Source organism: Rhinopithecus bieti, unplaced genomic scaffold, assembly GCF_001698545.2.
Source record: "Rhinopithecus bieti isolate Rb0 unplaced genomic scaffold, ASM169854v2 scaffold_19200, whole genome shotgun sequence".
In the NCBI taxonomy this organism is placed as follows: Eukaryota; Metazoa; Chordata; class Mammalia; order Primates; family Cercopithecidae; genus Rhinopithecus; species Rhinopithecus bieti.
Genome location: NW_016809419.1, coordinates 160,595 through 176,323, shown reverse-complemented (window position 1 = coordinate 176,323; position 15,729 = coordinate 160,595). Strand labels below are relative to the sequence as shown.

At 53.6% G+C, this 15,729-nt stretch overlaps 4 protein-coding genes across 8 annotated transcripts in view; 1 reads left to right on the top strand and 3 right to left on the bottom strand.

The window, feature by feature from the left end:
- The window catches only part of WDR46 (WD repeat domain 46), a 10,517-nt gene extending 7,067 nt beyond the window's left edge, over nucleotides 1-3,450 (bottom strand). Inside the window, exons 1-10 of one of the 3 annotated variants that reach the window (XM_017889256.1) lie at nucleotides 3,025-3,450; nucleotides 2,718-2,927; nucleotides 2,534-2,614; nucleotides 2,278-2,390; nucleotides 2,068-2,155; nucleotides 1,874-1,935; nucleotides 1,508-1,612; nucleotides 1,250-1,400; nucleotides 984-1,119; nucleotides 362-461 (exon numbers count right to left, since the gene is read on the bottom strand). In XM_017889256.1, the coding sequence (XP_017744745.1) occupies nucleotides 362-461; nucleotides 984-1,119; nucleotides 1,250-1,400; nucleotides 1,508-1,612; nucleotides 1,874-1,935; nucleotides 2,068-2,155; nucleotides 2,278-2,390; nucleotides 2,534-2,614; nucleotides 2,718-2,927; nucleotides 3,025-3,093 (1,115 nt within the window). In that variant the 5' untranslated portion in view covers nucleotides 3,094-3,450. Of the gene's footprint in view, nucleotides 1-361; nucleotides 462-983; nucleotides 1,120-1,249; nucleotides 1,401-1,507; nucleotides 1,613-1,873; nucleotides 1,936-2,067; nucleotides 2,156-2,277; nucleotides 2,391-2,533; nucleotides 2,615-2,689; nucleotides 2,928-3,024 lie in introns of those variants that run through there. The other 2 variants (XM_017889255.1, XM_017889257.1) reach the window with 2 other exon arrangements.
- Nucleotides 3,451-3,496: 46 nt separating this feature from the next.
- Nucleotides 3,497-5,315, top strand: PFDN6 (prefoldin subunit 6). Of its 2 annotated transcripts, none has more exons than XM_017889260.1 (5): nucleotides 3,497-3,551; nucleotides 3,693-3,843; nucleotides 4,072-4,142; nucleotides 4,224-4,348; nucleotides 4,610-5,315. In XM_017889260.1, the coding sequence occupies exons 2-5, from the start codon at nucleotides 3,780-3,782 to the stop codon at nucleotides 4,737-4,739; spliced, it is 390 nt and encodes a 129-aa protein (XP_017744749.1). In that variant the 5' UTR covers nucleotides 3,497-3,551; nucleotides 3,693-3,779; the 3' UTR covers nucleotides 4,740-5,315. The 2 variants fall into 2 exon arrangements, with proteins under 2 accessions (XP_017744749.1, XP_017744750.1); XM_017889261.1 differs by having other exon boundaries at nucleotides 3,516-3,551; nucleotides 3,765-3,843.
- A 235-nt stretch (nucleotides 5,316-5,550) lies between these two features.
- Nucleotides 5,551-13,287, bottom strand: RGL2 (ral guanine nucleotide dissociation stimulator like 2). The gene is given in 19 exon segments (XM_017889250.1): nucleotides 5,551-6,206; nucleotides 6,323-6,437; nucleotides 6,908-6,994; nucleotides 6,996-7,199; nucleotides 7,305-7,416; nucleotides 7,498-7,593; nucleotides 7,688-7,809; nucleotides 7,927-7,959; nucleotides 8,607-8,681; nucleotides 8,903-8,971; nucleotides 9,052-9,136; nucleotides 9,244-9,347; nucleotides 9,430-9,681; nucleotides 9,950-10,247; nucleotides 10,336-10,386; nucleotides 10,520-10,698; nucleotides 10,947-11,030; nucleotides 12,339-12,535; nucleotides 12,752-13,287. Coding segments are annotated over 18 exon segments (2,334 nt in total). The 5' UTR covers nucleotides 12,495-12,535; nucleotides 12,752-13,287; the 3' UTR covers nucleotides 5,551-5,994.
- A 1,848-nt stretch (nucleotides 13,288-15,135) lies between these two features.
- Nucleotides 15,136-15,729, bottom strand: part of TAPBP (TAP binding protein) — a 14,567-nt gene continuing 13,973 nt past the window's right edge. The window contains exon 7 of one of the 2 annotated variants that reach the window (XM_017889253.1): nucleotides 15,136-15,350. In XM_017889253.1, coding sequence (XP_017744742.1) covers nucleotides 15,154-15,350 — 197 coding nt within the window. In that variant the 3' untranslated portion in view covers nucleotides 15,136-15,153. The remainder of the gene's footprint in view (nucleotides 15,351-15,729) is intronic. The other variant, XM_017889254.1, reaches the window with a different exon arrangement.

Here is a 15,729-nt window from a genome sequence, read left to right as displayed (position 1 = left end):
AAAAAAAAAAAACAAAAAAAAAACAAAAAAAAAAATTGTAATAATTTGTTTTCTCTTGGTATTTAAATACCTACACAGTACCCTTTGATTTTACCTCTTATCAGCAAATCATAAAATATTTACTATCTGACTCTTTACAGAAAAAGTTTGTGGACCCTTGAACTAGACACTCATATTTCCATTTTTGGGGTGAGGAAACTGGCACACAAAGGTTATGCAATATGCCCATACTTACAAGGCCCATCAGTGGTAACACTGTGATTTAAACCTGGGCATCCTGGCTTTAGAGTCTGTGCTCCTAAAGCACACTACCCTCCACAACTTTCTGCCCACCTAACACCTCATCCCACCAGTGACTTACGTGCCTGTAGAATCTACTGCCACAGCCCGGACCCCACCACGATGACAGAGAATCTTTGCCAGTGGCTCCTTCATAGCTGGACTCCATAAAGACACAGTACCTGGAAGAGAAGAAGAACCAAAGTTGCTAATACAAACCTAACCCTGAGGTTATTAAACCTGGGAAAGGGCCGGGCGCGGTGGCTCAAGCCTGTAATCCCAGCACTTTGGGAGGCCGAGACGGGCGGATCACGAGGTCAGGAGATCGAGACCATCCTGGCTAACATGGTGAAACCCCGTCTCTACTAAAAATACAAAAAAAAACTAGCCGGGCGACCTGGCGGGCGCCTGTAGTCCCAGCTATTTGGGAGGCTAAGGCAGGAGAATGGCATCAACCCGGGAGGCGGAGCTTGCAGTGAGCTGAGATCCGGCCACTGCACTCCAGCCTGGGCGACAGAGCGAGACTCCGTCTCAAAAAAAAAAAAAAAAAAAAAAAAAAAAAACCTGGGAAAGATGGGAACTCAAGACCAACAAAAAAACAAAAGGGGAAATAAAAGGGTAACTTTAAGGGACTCATGAAGTATAAATATAGAAGAAACGCACGTCAGGATGGTCAGAGAGTCAAAACTAAGCCAGGTACTGACCATTGCTGTGTCCGAGATGGATGACGGCATTGTAAGGGTTCTGACTCATGACATCGAGCCGCCCAGCTCGAGCATTCAGAGCTGCCACGATCTTCCCCACTGATACATCCAGGTAGGTCAGAAACCCTGTTTCTGACTGAGAAAGAGAGAGACAGAGAGAATGACCCAGTCCTGATTGCCCTCTGTATTCCCTCTCCTGGGGTCCTAAAGGAGAAGTGGTCATCCCAAGGGCTGCCAACCAGTTCCTGAGCTCCACGGCCACTCACAGCTGTAGCCAGGAGGAAGTGGAAGGGCAGGAACTCAAGCCGTGTCACTCGGTCACACCGGCGGATACAGTGGAGCTCAATGCCCTGATTGTCATAGATGTGGAGCCAGCGGTTCTGGGCAACAGCAAGCAGTGCCTCAGAATGGAGAAACCTGGGGGAGAGGAAGAGTGGTTCAATTGGGAAATGAGGTCACAGGCTATCATTCAATCAGGATGGACTATCTCACCCCTACTGACCGCTGACAGTGAGGCCACTGACCGGATGTCCCGCACTGCCTCCATGACGTTGATCTCGCACATAAGCTTCTTTGTTACCCAGTCAAGGGCAGCCACATGACCTCGGCGCCCTCCAAAAGCCAGGTGTCTGTTGGAGGTAAGGGGCAGGCAGGGTGTTAAGGCAGGGGACCACCGACTCAGACAACTTGAGGTCTGCCCCATGCCAGCCCCATCTCTCCAGGTGGGCAGACACATGTTGCTGCAGGTGCTCACCCTCACACCCAAGCAAATCGAAGGACCCTCCCCTCATCAACAACCCAAACATACACTGTGAATGGCTGAAGTGGGCATGGCTAAAGTGGTTAAGGAAACACATCTTAGTTCAAGAGTCACTAGAATTCAACCTTACCTTCCAGTTCGAGAGTAGTTTAGTCTGTAGGGCCCAAACTGCCTCAGATTCAAGTCAAAGTGCTGGGAAAGAGAAGAGTGAAAAAAAAAAAAAAAAAAAGAGTACCCTGCAGTAACGCCTTCTTCTAGCCCCCATTCCTCTCTTGTCCTGCACCACCAATCAATCCCTTGGCTCTTTTACCTCTTCAGGCTCACCTTGGCTGCACTTGCAATGTCCACAGCCTCCACAATGTCAGCCTGGCATATCTTTGCTGTGTCTTCCCCATCCTCCCCTTCCAGAAACCTGAAAGCAAGGGTTAGGATAGCAGTAAAGTTTCCCAATATGAAGCAAGTGTACCAACATAAAAACGAGAAAAGACAGTCCTATAAGGCAGGGATTGCGGGTCCAGATTAGGGCCCACTCACCCAGGTTCCTCAGCAAGCAGCAGCTCAGAACGAGCAGCTTTGATACTTGTTTCCTCTTCCTCAGCTTCAGCCACCTCAAGTCGGCTTCGAGTTTTGGCTTTAGAACGTGGTAGCTATAACATTGTTGGTGGGGAGGAGTGGCAGAAGAACCACAGGATAAGTGGAGTCACAGGAGAGCTACCTGGCCCAGGCTCCATTCAACTCACCCAGACACTCCCTGCCTCCAACACTTCCCAACTCTCCGGCTGGACCTCACCTTTCGGGATTTGTCAATGCGACAGAACTTCTGGACCACCTCCACAGGGACGGGGGCGGGGCCTGGGAATGGATCTTGGGCCTAGGAGAAAGGAGAACGCAGTTAGTAGACAGCCTTGGATTGACCCCAACCCTTTCAAAGCACAAGGCGGCCTGCCTTGCCACCCATCAGGTTCCACGTTCACCCCGGACAAGCTCCGCTGGGACTCCGGGTTCTTCCATTCTCGGGGTTTCTTCGGGACCTGAGGCTTCTTAGAAATCCGAGACTTCTTTAATATGTGAGCATTTTTTCGTCTCTGAGGACGGAGCTCCCGATTCTTCTTGTTACAAGGAGGCCCTGCAGAGGCTCCGTCTCTGGTCGGAACGGTCTCTTCCTCCCAGTATCGCCGCGGTTTCTACAAGCAGATCAGGAACTCTGATACTCCGCACCCACGCCCCGCCCCCCCGACCCCGCAGCAAAAAACTTCCTTTCCCACCCAGGGAGGCCGATACCCTTCTCTTGGTCTGAAGTTTGTCTTTCTTGGGCGGGACATCCCTGCCTGACTTGGGGGCTGTCTCCATCTCGCCCACCCGAACGGCGATCCACGTGCAAAACTCCTCTCAGCTGCCCCACAGTCGGCTTGAAAACTCCCGGAAGCCCTCTATCTTTCATCCAATCAGCAGCGTACCAGGTCTGAAGCTCTCTGGGCGCCATCTTGAGTGAGGGCACGCTCTCCTTAGAGGTGCGGAAGAGCTCTTGGCACCTTATCACGAGCGGCAGCTTATGCAAGAGTGACTTACAAAAGAAAGGCAGGCCCGGGACCAGGGGCTAAGTAGCGTTGCGGTTTCTTTTTCCGGGTTAGTTTCCCCATCTTGCCTAAAAATATCCTAGTCTAGTCTTTTTAGCAGAAGTCCACTCGCTAAACACGTCAGAACTACACTTCCCATCAAGGGTCAGAAAGACACTTCCGGCGCAGTCTTTTCCCAGCATTCCTCGTTTACTTCCTAGTTTATTACTACTGAAGGAAGAACGTGAATAGGTTAGGATTTCGGTTGAGAGGCTTATGGTCTTGCCTTTCGCCCACTATATCCTGGGAACTGGTTGAAGTCGATACCCGGGACGGGGGGGAGGTGGCGGTGCCCCTCAGGACTGCCTCTCAAGAGTGCTATCATTTCCGCAGGCGAGATCAGAAAAGGGAGCTCAGGTACCTTCCGGAGAGTGAGACGCAGCGCCCTTGTCTCGCTCCCCGTAGGCTTTCATCCCCGCCATGGCGGAGCTGATCCAGAAGAAGCTGCAGGGAGAAGTGGAGAAATATCAACAGCTACAGAAGGGTAAGGGAGCAGGATCGGTGTGGCCTCGCCCAGTGCACTCACAACCCAAAGCCATTACCGAGATACGGTTTGTTGCCCCCATCTGGGCCCTCGCGTGCAGAGACTTTCCCGCTTCAGTACTCTTCCCTATTCACTGACCCGCTGCCCCCATACTTTTCTGCTTCCTCAGATCCATATCCACCTGACTAGAATTGATGTTTCTAATCTTGCCTTTCCTCTTATCCCCAGACTTGAGTAAATCCATGTCGGGGAGGCAGAAACTTGAAGCACAACTAACAGAAAATAATATCGTGAAAGAGGTGAGGGACTGGGATTTGTGGGGCGAGGAGGGAACTGTACTAGCCATGGTTCTGATCACGTATGTCCCATCCCTCCATCAGGAACTGGCCCTGCTGGATGGGTCCAACGTGGTCTTTAAACTTCTGGGTCCAGTGCTAGTCAAACAGGAGCTGGGGGAGGCTCGGGCCACAGTAGGGAAGAGGCTGGACTATATCACAGCTGAAATGTGAGTCTTTATTCCACCACTGTGTGCTGCACCCTGTGATGCAAGTGAACCATTGGACTAGAGGTGTTGAATCATTGCAGAACAGCTCTCCATAGTGGCCCCTAGTCCTCCAGTTCCTCCAACCCCTTCCTTCCCTTTTAACCCCCCTTCTCCCTTCCCTAATCTCAAGTTTTCCACCTATCTCTTTCTTGCGTTTAGCACCCTCCATAGTAAGTCCTACTAATTTCTCCCTTTCTACTTGTCTCCCTTGTCTCTCTTTAGTAAGCGATACGAATCCCAGCTCCGGGATCTTGAGCGGCAGTCAGAGCAACAGAGGGAGACCCTTGCTCAGCTGCAGCAGGAGTTCCAGCGGGCACAGGCGGCAAAGGCAGGGGCTCCTGGCAAGGCCTGACCCCATGGTGGGGGGAGGGGAGGGGAGGGGAGGGAATGAGGCAGCTCTAGGATCTATACTGTAGCTAATAAAACGTAAAAACACCTGGCTGTTTCCTGACCAGGCGCTTCTGTCATATCCCCAGAGTCCCTTCCACCTTCACACACACCACCTGTATTACCCCCTCAGGTTCAAACTCTTGCACTTGGAATTTCTTTGTGGCACGATGTTCTTTCTTTCTTGAAAGTGAAATCCTAAATGTCGTCAAACCTACTTCTTGCCTGTATATACAACCCTTAACTTTCCCTCGTCTTGGTTGGCATGATTATTTTGGAAGGGCATTTACAACATAGCATATTGCTAGGGATGTCAGTTCAATTGAAAAAGAATTCACAGTTCTCTAACCTGAGGCCCCAGGATGAAATGTGGTTACCCTCCTTGCCAGCAGCCCTGGCATCTCTATTAGTACTTTTCAGTCTCTGTCTTCCTAGAATTTGCTTGAATGTAGCTTAAACTGACTTAAAATCCCAGCATGTAATGCTTTATGGTATATAAGTCCTCCCAAGTTTCTATGTTATCCATAAAGTTGTTCTGCCATTTCCTTGTCCTAAAATTGTTTTATACACATTTGCAGCAAGGGACTAGTGGTAGAGAGGTTACTGAAGAAAAATTGTTCTGAGGAAATTTTTTCACCAATACCTCACTTACTTTTTGCTCTGTGCATGGGGATAGAAAACATTGTGCCCCTTCCTGTTCCATGGCATCTACCTTCAGCCAATTCCCCACCCCCACTCATAGCAGCCAGTTCATACGCACTACAAGAACAGGGGAGTAGAATTCAGGTAGTGTTTTGGTTTATTATCTTAGTGTTGTCACAGTGATAGAAACCCCCCAGAGTGGGAAGAAGAACTCCTGCGAGGACCTACTTTTTGCCATTTCCCTCTGCCCTGGGGCTCAGAGCCTTGAGGCCTTTGCTTAGCCCTTTGCATATTAGGATGTGGCCAAGAATCAGAAACTGATGCGTTTTTTCCAGCACTACCAGTGTGCTGCACAGGTAGGAAGCTACACACAGGTATCCAACTTGGTTACAAGACACCAGTTCCTACAGGGCTGGATTTCTCAGCTGTCTGGTAAACCAGTGGTACTTCACTGCCCCAGGATGGCTGGCTACCTTTCTGAATTTCTGTCTCAATGTGATACAACTGCCACCATTCAGGATGGCTACCCACATCTGGTATGAACACCATGACTTCTGTAAGCCAAAGGGGCTTCCTCCTCAGAACAGTGCCCGTGCAATCTTCCTCCCTGTGGCCTTGATCCTGGGAAAGGAGCCCCCTCCTCCCTCACTCGGAGGAGTTCCTGAGGCAGACGGGCCACTGGTGACGCCAGGTGTAGCAGCAGAGGACCTTCGCCGCTGCCGCAGGAGGAAATCGTGTGAAGCTCCATCCATGGCGTAGAATACATTAGCCGAGGCTGGGATAGTCAGCTCTGAAGGTTCAGGGGGTGGATGTCAAGCACAAACACAGTCATTCCCCCCACAGCCGCCCAGATGTGGAAGCACTCCACTCTCCTCCCGAGTCTGCCTTTCCCTTGTGGCCTCTGACCTCGCTCCCCTGGCAGCAGCTGTACCAGCTCATACTCTGAAACCACTGCAGAGTCACGATTGTTTTTCTTAAGGACACGACTGATGACACTTGGAGCCTTGTCCTGGCTTGTCACCTGGCAGGACAGGAGACCAAAAGAGCAATCAATCAGCCATGAATTCCCATCTTTCTACCCTTAGCCACTGAACCCAACCACAAAAGGTTACTTGTGTCCAAGGCTTTAAAAGGAACAGGGAAACCCAATATGGTGGCTTCCTATACCCCATAAGCCAGCCCACATGGTGCCCAGTGAAACAGAGCTGCTTGCCTTTGGGGAAACTGCTGTTGATTCTGAAATTTTAATATGGCCACCAAAAGTTTAAGGTGTAGCAACTAATGCAAAATAGCCATCAAAATAAAACAAATTTCAGCTTGTATTGAAGACCAGAGTTTACAAGATAAAATTAAAAATAAATAAAACAACTGCCAAAACCAAAAGTCAAAATTAAAACTACATTCAATTCCATTTGGTTGCCCAAACCTCAGACATTTATAGTCCAACAAGACACCATCCTTCACCCCAACTCCATCCCAAGGCTCCCTCACCAAAATGCTCTTATAGACACTGCCATCTTCCCCCAGCTCCATCTGGACTCGGATGATTCGGCAATCAGAGGCCCCTGGCCCAGATCCCCCTCCCCCCATATCCAGTCCCCCCGGAGGCCCCTTCTGCACCCCCACTCAGCGGGGAGCCACAGGAGGCTGAGCGGCGGTGACCTCGAGAAGGCCTAGGGGAGGAGGATGGTGGGGAGAGATGGCTGGGGTCAGCTGGACTGTGCAGGGATGGACTGCTTTCCAGGGCAGAGTCTAGTGACGAGACAGATGGCCACTTCATGTGCTAGGAATAAACAACATGGGACTGGCATGAAGGCAGGGAGGTTAAGGAAGAAACATTTACAGAGTGAGGGTCAGCGTCAAGGTCAGAGTCAGGAGCAGAGCTCACCTGGGCCAGCCGAGTCAGCAGAGGAGCAGGAGTTGTAGGCACCTCATCACCCGCCATACTGGGCCGGTCGCAGGACACAAGCGGGGTAGGGACCCCAACAGAGCCCAGAACCCTACAGTGGCAGGAGATTGGGAAGATCAGAAGAAAAGTGGAAGTTCCAAGTAACCACCCCCCCAGCCAGTGAATCTCTCACTCTGTCCACTGCGAGATGACCAATGTTGGCCGAAGCACCCGTGGGGCAGGAGGGTCACTGGAACCAGGTGGCTCCACCTCACAGGATACACGATGGCTGGGTTAGGGGGCAAAAGACAGAGCTCAGGACATGACACCAATCCCCTACATCTGGCCAGAGCCCTAGAGTCCCAACCTCACCCGCCAGTCACCTCTGAGCCTCTGTCAGTGGCCGGAGCCCCTGTAGCCACCTCTGGATATCATGGTCAGGTTGGAGGTTATAGCCACGACATTCATTCTGGAGCCGTCGCAACTCAGAAAGGACTGCAAACTCCTGGGAAGAAGCCCTCAAACTGCAGGAGCCAAAACTCAGGGACACCTGACTTTCCCCCCTCCCCTTCCGGGAACATGGATTGGGAAGTCCAGCATCCAGCCCAGGCACTCCACTCACCTTCCTCCGCTTGTCAAAATTGATGTATCCATTCTGCGAGGAAAATGGGGGTGGGGTGAAAGTTCTAACACTACCTTCCAGGCCCCAGAGAGAGAATATCCCCTCTCTTAAACACACACAGCCACATCCAACTCACAATCACTTCCCTCTAGCCTCTCTGACTCTTCCATCCCTCCCTGCCTTCCCCCTCAATCTATCATGGCCTAAGCACTGCACTTGACCCTTTAAATTTAATACCTCAGGTAGACAATGAGTCTGCTTTGCAAATGAGAAGACTGGATAGTATCCAATTGGATAGGATTCTTCATCCAGAGAGGATAAGGAACTTGCCCAAGGTCTCAGTATTTGTTTATTTAACAAACTCTAGCAATAGAGCAGGAGCCCATCAGAAAACCTAGATGTGCTTACGTTTCAGGCACGTTCTAAGCACTTGACAAATACGAATTCATTTAACCCTTACAATAACAGATCAATGTAAATGCTATTTCTAGTTTCTCATTTACAGACCACTGAGGCAACTTGGCACAGAAACAGATCTGGCTTTATCCCACACTCAGCTATTTGTGCCTTATAGCTCCTTGCAAAGGGGGGATCTGTCGGACCCTGCAGCCCACTTGTTACATCATCATCGTGACACACACACACACACACACACACACACACACACACACACCACTGACCTCCAACTCATCCTTGGAGGCTGCATCCAGCATCACAAGGTCCTTCAGGAAGGTGCCAAGGTATGGGACTATACCCTGAGGTCAGGGGTCAGGGTCAGACGTGCCTGCCATTGATGTGAGGGTCCTCCGTCCCTCCGCACTTGCCCTCCCCATTGCCTCAGAGAACAGATTTCATTCTCCTTACCCCTCACCCCTCTGTGCCTCCCTTACCCATCCTTCAGGCTGCTCCCCCAAAACATACTCCTCACCCCTTCATAATCACAACCCCCAAGCCCACCACCCAGCTAGTCACTCACCCCACCCCGGGAGCCAGACCTCGGGGCCTTCTTGGAGTGTGGCTCCAGAGGAGACTGCAACTTTACCTCCTGGTGGTGACAAAATAAAGAGACATGGTGGAGCAGTAGGGAGCAGGGAGAGGGGGGAATGCCGCAAACCAGGCTCTCACCTGCACGAGCAGCTCCCGACTCTGGGAATAATTATCCTCCTCGGAGAAAATCTGGCAGAGGCTAGAAAAGACTCTGAGGCTGTCCCTGGGGGAGGGAGAAAAGTGGCCCTGAGGACAGGCCTGGCTCTGTCACCCCCTCTTCCCTGCCTTCTGAGGAACCCCCACCCCAGTCCAATGCCTCAGCCTCCCCACCTGGTTGCTTCCCCCCAGGCTGCCCGAAGCCTGTGGATGGGGCTGGACTGCAGGGCTGACACCACAGCATAAACTGAAGAGAAGTTTCGGAGCAGCCGGCACTCCTGTGGGGGTCAAAGAGAGCTAAGGCTATGGGAGCCCTCTCCGTGCCATAGCCACCCACCGTGGGGCACTCTTCTCTCTCACCTCCGCCACGCGGATCCACTTCTCCAGGAGGCGGGCCCTCTGCGGGGGACGGAGTGGCCGTATGGTCACCTCCCCAGGTCCCTCTCCAGTGGAGGTAGCCCCCAGGACAGAACTAACCACTGCCCCTGCCACCTTGTTGAACTGTGTGACAGTAGCTCGGACAGATGGGCAGAGGTGAGAATGTCCTGGCCGGTCTCTGTGACCCCACAGGCCTCCCAGGCACTGAGAGGGGATCAAATTGAGAAATAGCTCCTGCAGGGTAGAGGTAAGAGGTTAAAGTTCATAGTCAAGTGAGGTCAGCCTTCCAATATTAGGGATCTGAGGATCTTAGGTGGCCAAGGAACCAGAGGGGCACAGGGTTTGAAGGGTAACAACCAAAGGGAAAAAAGGAAAGTCAAAATGGTAGGTGAAGGAGGCTAGGAGCTGGATCAGGAAAAGGTGGAAGCAAGGAAAGGATCTGGAGTCAAGGAGAAGTTAGTAAGGGGTCAGGGGGCATACGGGCCAGAGGTCAGGGTCTCACCGCATCTAGCAGGGTCAGCTGTTCGGCCAAGTGGTCAGCGAGGAACACCAGGACATCCGTGGGGTCAGCAGGGGGATCGCCGGGGAGGGCCAGGGGCTTAGGAAGGTCGGGGGCCTGAGGGTCCACCCGGGACCGGAGGTTGCGGATGAGGTCAGCGCTGCCCCCCCCAACACCCTTCCCTGCTGCATACCCTGTCTGAAGTAAGAAGCTCTCAAGCCGGTCAAGCTGACCCTTGGCCTCAGAGCCAAAATCCTCAGGGTGAGAGGCCAGCCAGGTTGACAGCACAGAGATGGCTACCCTGGGAGAAGGGAATCAGCCAAGGGTGAGAGGTAAAGCTGCAGCCTGGGCAGAGTAGACTGTGAGATTAAGAACCAGGGGTCACTCACTCTGTTGTCCTCTCTAGTTCACCGGTAGGATGAGATTCAAGGGCTTCCAGCCTGAGGGGAAAAAGAGGATCTATCTGTCCATTTTTCCCAAACCCCCAGTGGCCTTAACTATTTTGGTGGGATGTTGGAACTTTAGGAAATCTGGACAGACACTCCACGACCCTGGGTCCCTTGTGACTCTGACCTGTCAGCCATAAGCCCTAGCAAGGCAGGCGTCGAGGTGAAGGCCCGGTGGGTGGCCAGGAAGGCTGACATGAAAGTCCCATCAGTCCCTGATGTCCGGGTATCCAGTAGGTGTCTGACCAGGGCCTCCAGGGTGCCAGCTCGGAGCCGTCGGGAGGAACGCGGGGGAGGCATAGGGACCTGGAGGACACAAAGAGATGATCACCAACCCTTTCTCCCACTCTGCCCCTAGATTTCTGAGGACAATCCCAGACCCAGGAGATGTTCCAGCCTCATTTTTCTGATATTCAGAGAGGGCAAAAGTCTTGGCCTATGTCATACAGCGGAGTCCAGCACTCCAGAACTCTAACCTAGCACTCTGGCCAGAAAGTCAGCCAGAGGAAGGGAAATGAAGAGTCAGAGGTGAGAAGCTAAAGTCATGATCTCACCAAGGGATCAAGAGGTCGATATTGGCGGCTTGTGACAGTAAACACGGCACCATCCTCCTCCTCATCCCAGACGGACACAGGGGCCTGCAGGAGCAAGGAAGGGGAAGTCAGACAGTTCCACACCACCCCCCACTGCCCTCAGCCTTCACCCCAGGTCCTGCTTCTCCCTCTATACCCCTCACCTGTGGTGGCAGGGCATAGTACCAGCGAGTGCGAGGAAGGATGGGGGGAGCTGGTGACCCCAGGTCTCTCCCACTGGGGCCCAGACAGCCCCACCCCAGCCGCCTCAGGGCCCCAGTGAAGTCGAAGGGGCTGCAGTGGAGGCGTGGATGGAGTACAGGAATCCTGATCCTGGAGACCCCCAAAGCCCTTTCCTCCCAGAGCTGAACCCACACACAACAGAGAAGCAGGGTACAAAGAGCAGGAGAGGAAAGCGAGAGGCAGCAAGCCAGAGGCAGAGACTAGGAGTAGCTGTAACCTCGGTTCAGGCCCTGCCGCATGCCCCGCCCCTCCTGGTCAAGGACTAGACCAGCCCAGAGCTTTAGTCCTTCTCAGGCCCCCTTTCACCCTGGTCCCCCGGGTAGTGCCTCCACTATCTCAGCCCTAAGGGACCCCTGAAGGTAGCAGCTCCAATCCCAGTCCAGGAAGGAAAAGGGGAAGTGGGATGATGGGGGCTGGGGGGCGGTAGACTCAGAGAGTCACGTGGCCCCAGTCCCTCCCCCGACCGATCCCGAAAAACCAGCCCTGCCAGTCAACCTGCCCTCACTTAGGATCTGGACCTAGGAGTTCAGGGCCTCGGGGCCCCAAATCCAAAATCTGGCCCCTCCTGGGCCCTGAAATCCTGCTCCTGGCCACCACCATTAATCCCTAATGAAAACAGGTAACCACTCTCTACCCACCCTAGGATCATTCCTCCAGGTCCCAGAACCGTGGCTTCCCAGGTCCCAGGATGGGGGGGGGGGCGTAAAGGGGAGGGAGGGAAGGAGGGGTCACGAAATCTGAGTGTTCCCTCCCCAATCCCAGAGTCAGAGGAGCTGGTTACTGTGGAAACAAACCCCTCCCCGCCAAACAAAAACAACGAGGGAGACAGGGGGCAAGACACGACTGCTCAGAGAAGTAGGCACACTCAGGCAGGCAGAGGCAGAGGGCCAGAGACCCGCAGGGACAGCCAGCCAGAAGTTCCAGGCAGGTTCCTGCGGGCAGGTCCTGAGTCACACTGACAGAGAACCACAGAGACGCCGGGACTTCCCGCAGCAGAGAAACGGACCGACACCCAGGGAGGTGCGAGAATAACTGAGGCAAGGAGGAGGAGATGTAGGGACCCAGAGACAAGAGAAAAGTGGAGACTTCAGAAATACATCCGCCCCCTACCTCCCACCACCCGCGTCTCACCTCTTCTTCTTCCTCCTCCTCTTCCTCCTGCCCCCCGCCCACGACCAGGCCACCTGGGCCCCCACCCTCATCGGGGTCCCGGCTTCGGAAGCTGCTCAGTACGACTCCCCCTGGGGGGCTCGTGTCCAAAAGCAGCCGCAGGGGCCGCGGGAGCATGGCCGAGTGAAGGAATCAGCGGGGTCGGGCCATGGGGGCGCCTGGGGAGAGACGGGGTGGGGTGGGGTGGAGAGTCAGGCGGACGCGGGGAGCCGGGCAGGGAAGGGACGTGGGTGGGTGTCAAGAAGACCGGAAGGGAATTCTGCAGGAAGGCTGGGGAGGGGGGCAACAGAAGGGTGAAATAGGGTGGCCCTTGGTGCAGTTGGGGGAGGAGGGGGTCACGAGTACGGGGACGCGCAGGGTGCTCAGGCTCTGACCTGCTCGGGAGGGGTGGGGGCAGCGTGGGTCCTGGACCGCTGTTGCCGTCGGTCTCCGGCCCCGAACCAAGTCCCCTCCCCGGCTTTTCCGTACCCCCTTGAACCCCCCCGCTAGGCTCCCGGGTCCTTCCGCCCTTTCCGCTCCCCCCCGCGTCCGCCCGCTCCGAGAGCAGGAGCCAAAAGGGGAAGGAAGTGAGGACAGGAGCCAGAGCCGCGGACTAGGGGAGCGCTGGACGCTCAGGGACCAGGACCCAGGCGCCCGAGTCCCCAGCTCCACTGTCCTCCGCCTCTACACTCGGGGATTCTGGAGACCACGTCGCTCCGCACTGAACTGGAATAAAGATTCCAGTCTAGATTCCAGTCTCCAGCCCCTGGGGGAAGGCAGGAGCAGAATTTGACATTCCCTTCCCCAACAATAACACGGCTAAAACTCCCGCGGGAACCATTTCAGGAGGAGAGAGAGTGGGTCACTCCATCCCCACGGGATTACGCTCCCCACCACAACCCACGAACGCAGCTGACCGAAATCCCGGCCGGGTTTTCCGAAGAGCCCTCGGTTCCCGCCCCCTCGGCAGGGGGCGGGGCAGGAAGCAGCCACATCCGGTTCCAGATTCGGCTCTCTGGGGCTTCCGGGGCCGAGGCCTGGGTCCCTGTCGGCTCGGCGTCTCCTCGCGGTTGGAGTGCCCTCCGCTTGAGCGCATCTTACGCGCCAGTAGTGGCGCCCGACCCCGAACGGTGTCGACGGGGCGTTCTCTGAGGGGTTCAGGGTCACTGGAAGGGACCAGAGGTGATTGGAATATTCATTGTGCTTGGAAAGGGGTTGGAATGAGAGGCCCGTTTGGAAGCACGGGAATACAACTTTATTCCCACACCATCAGACCCGTTACCCAGTCGGTCTGGCCAACAGTCCTGACTCGGAGATCCCTGAGCTGCGCCGCCGCTTCCTTCGTCAATATCCAGCAGCTATTTGAAGAGCGCCCTCCAATGGGGCCTTACGTCCCTATGCCGGCGCGGGGTTACAGCAGGGGACAGACAGGCCGGTCCTTGTCCTCGAGGAGCCCATGATCCGCGGGGAGACGGGCATTTAACGACGACTCACATGATCACTTAAAATACAACTGTGGTGAACCGCACAAGAGGGACGCGCGGCGGTCTGCGGGGAATGACGAGGCCGACCTCGTCTGCGACCCAGGGAGGCCGAGGGTGGACCAGGCAAATGGAACAGGGCTGGGAACTGGAGGTGGGCGGGAGGCGGTTGGTTCATTGGAGGAAAGGAATAGCTCTGTGTGTGATGAGCACTGAGAGGAGGGCTGGCGAGCACCATCTAGGACTGGAGAATTAGGCAGTGGCTGCAGCGGGGGCGGTGGGGGGGACACATGGGCCAGGGCAAGAAGAATGGGTTTGGCCCTAGAGCACGGGTTCTCCAAGTGTAACCTCGGCCCTACAGGTCGCTGAGACTATGTCAGGGGGTATGTGAGATTAAGACTATTTTTTATAACGAAATTAAGATGTTATTTGCGACCGGGCGCGGTGGCTAACGCCACTAATCCCAACACAGGGAGGCCGAGGCGGGTGGATCACGAGGTCAGGAGATCGAGACCATCCTGGCTAACACGGTGAAACCCTGTCTCTACTAAAAAATACAAAATTTTAGCCAGGCGTGGTGGCGGGCGCCTGTAGTCCCAGCTACTCGGGAGGCTGAGGCACCAGAATGGCATGAACCCAGGAGGCGGAGCTTGCAGTGAGCCGAGATCTCGCCACTGCACTTCAGCCTGGGCAACAGAGCGAGACTCCGTCTCAAAAAAAAAAAAACAAAAAAAGTTTTTTGCCGTCTTCATTCTATAAGAGTGTACAGTGGAGTTTTTCAGAAGCTACATCATATGTATTGACACCATGGTTCCCACAATGAATGGAATGTGTGCCTATGTATTCGCATGTTTTCAATTTTTCTGTTTTAAGTTCTAATACCATAAATATTGATAGCTATAACCCATATACCCAAAAGCTTTATTGGGGTCCTTGATGATTTTTAAGAGGCCCTGAGAGAAAAGCTTTTGAGAACCACTGTCCTAGAGCTCCAAGAAGGTGAATGCCGTAAGATGTGTGTTTTTTAAAAAAACATTTCTTGGGCCTGGTGTGGTGGCTCACGCCTGTAATCCCAGCACTTTGGGAGGCTGAGGAGGGCGGATCACCTGAGGTCAGGAATTCAAGACCAGCCTGGCCAATGGTGAAACCCTGTCTCTACTAAAAATACACAAATTCGCTGGTGTGGTGGCATGTGCCTATAATCCCAGCTACTCCAGAGGCTGAAACCAGAGAATTGCTTGAACCCAGGAGGCGGAGGTTGCAGTGAGCCAAGATCACGCCACTGCACTGCAGCCTGGGCAAGAGAGTAAGACTGTCTAAAAAAACAACAACAAAAAAAATTCTCTCTGTATAAGTGAAAAAAAAAGAAAAGCATTCCAGCCACTCAGTGGAGAGAGACTGGAGGGAGTAGGAACAGATGATGGGGTATTATTTTGGGGAGCTACTACAGACGCTTGGGCCAGAGATGATGGTGGCTTCCACAGGATGGAGGTGAGTGCCCTCACTCTGCTTTCTGGAAGAGAGGAAGGTGATGAGGAATTCAGAATATTAGAAGGCAGTTGAGGTGTACATGGTCAGTCCAGAGACATATAAACTATCATGGGCACAGATGATGGGAGAAGGATGAGGCTAACATTTTCTGCCCTCCAGACACTGCTGAGTGCTCTATCTCCTGCATCTTCTAAAGGAGATACACTGTCTTCCTTAATCCTCCTAACAGTCCTCTCAGGCTCTGCTGTCCAGTATGGCAGCCACCACCCACATTTGGCTATTGAGCATTTGACATGTGGCTAGTCCAAACTGAGATGTGCTGTTTAAAATAAACACCTGCTTTTCGAATACTTAGGGTGAAAAAAGGGCTGCAATTTCTTTTCTTTTTTTTTTTTTTTTTT

Bases quoted from the DNA above. Each gene is read 5' to 3' on its own strand.
- PFDN6 (XM_017889260.1), top strand. From the start codon at position 3,780: ATGGCGGAGCTGATCCAGAAGAAGCTGCAGGGAGAAGTGGAGAAATAT. The intron at 4,143-4,223 runs GTGAGGGACTGG...TCCCTCCATCAG, and splicing joins AAAATAATATCGTGAAAGAG to GAACTGGCCCTGCTGGATGG. The intron at 4,349-4,609 runs GTGAGTCTTTAT...GTCTCTCTTTAG, and splicing joins GACTATATCACAGCTGAAAT to TAAGCGATACGAATCCCAGC.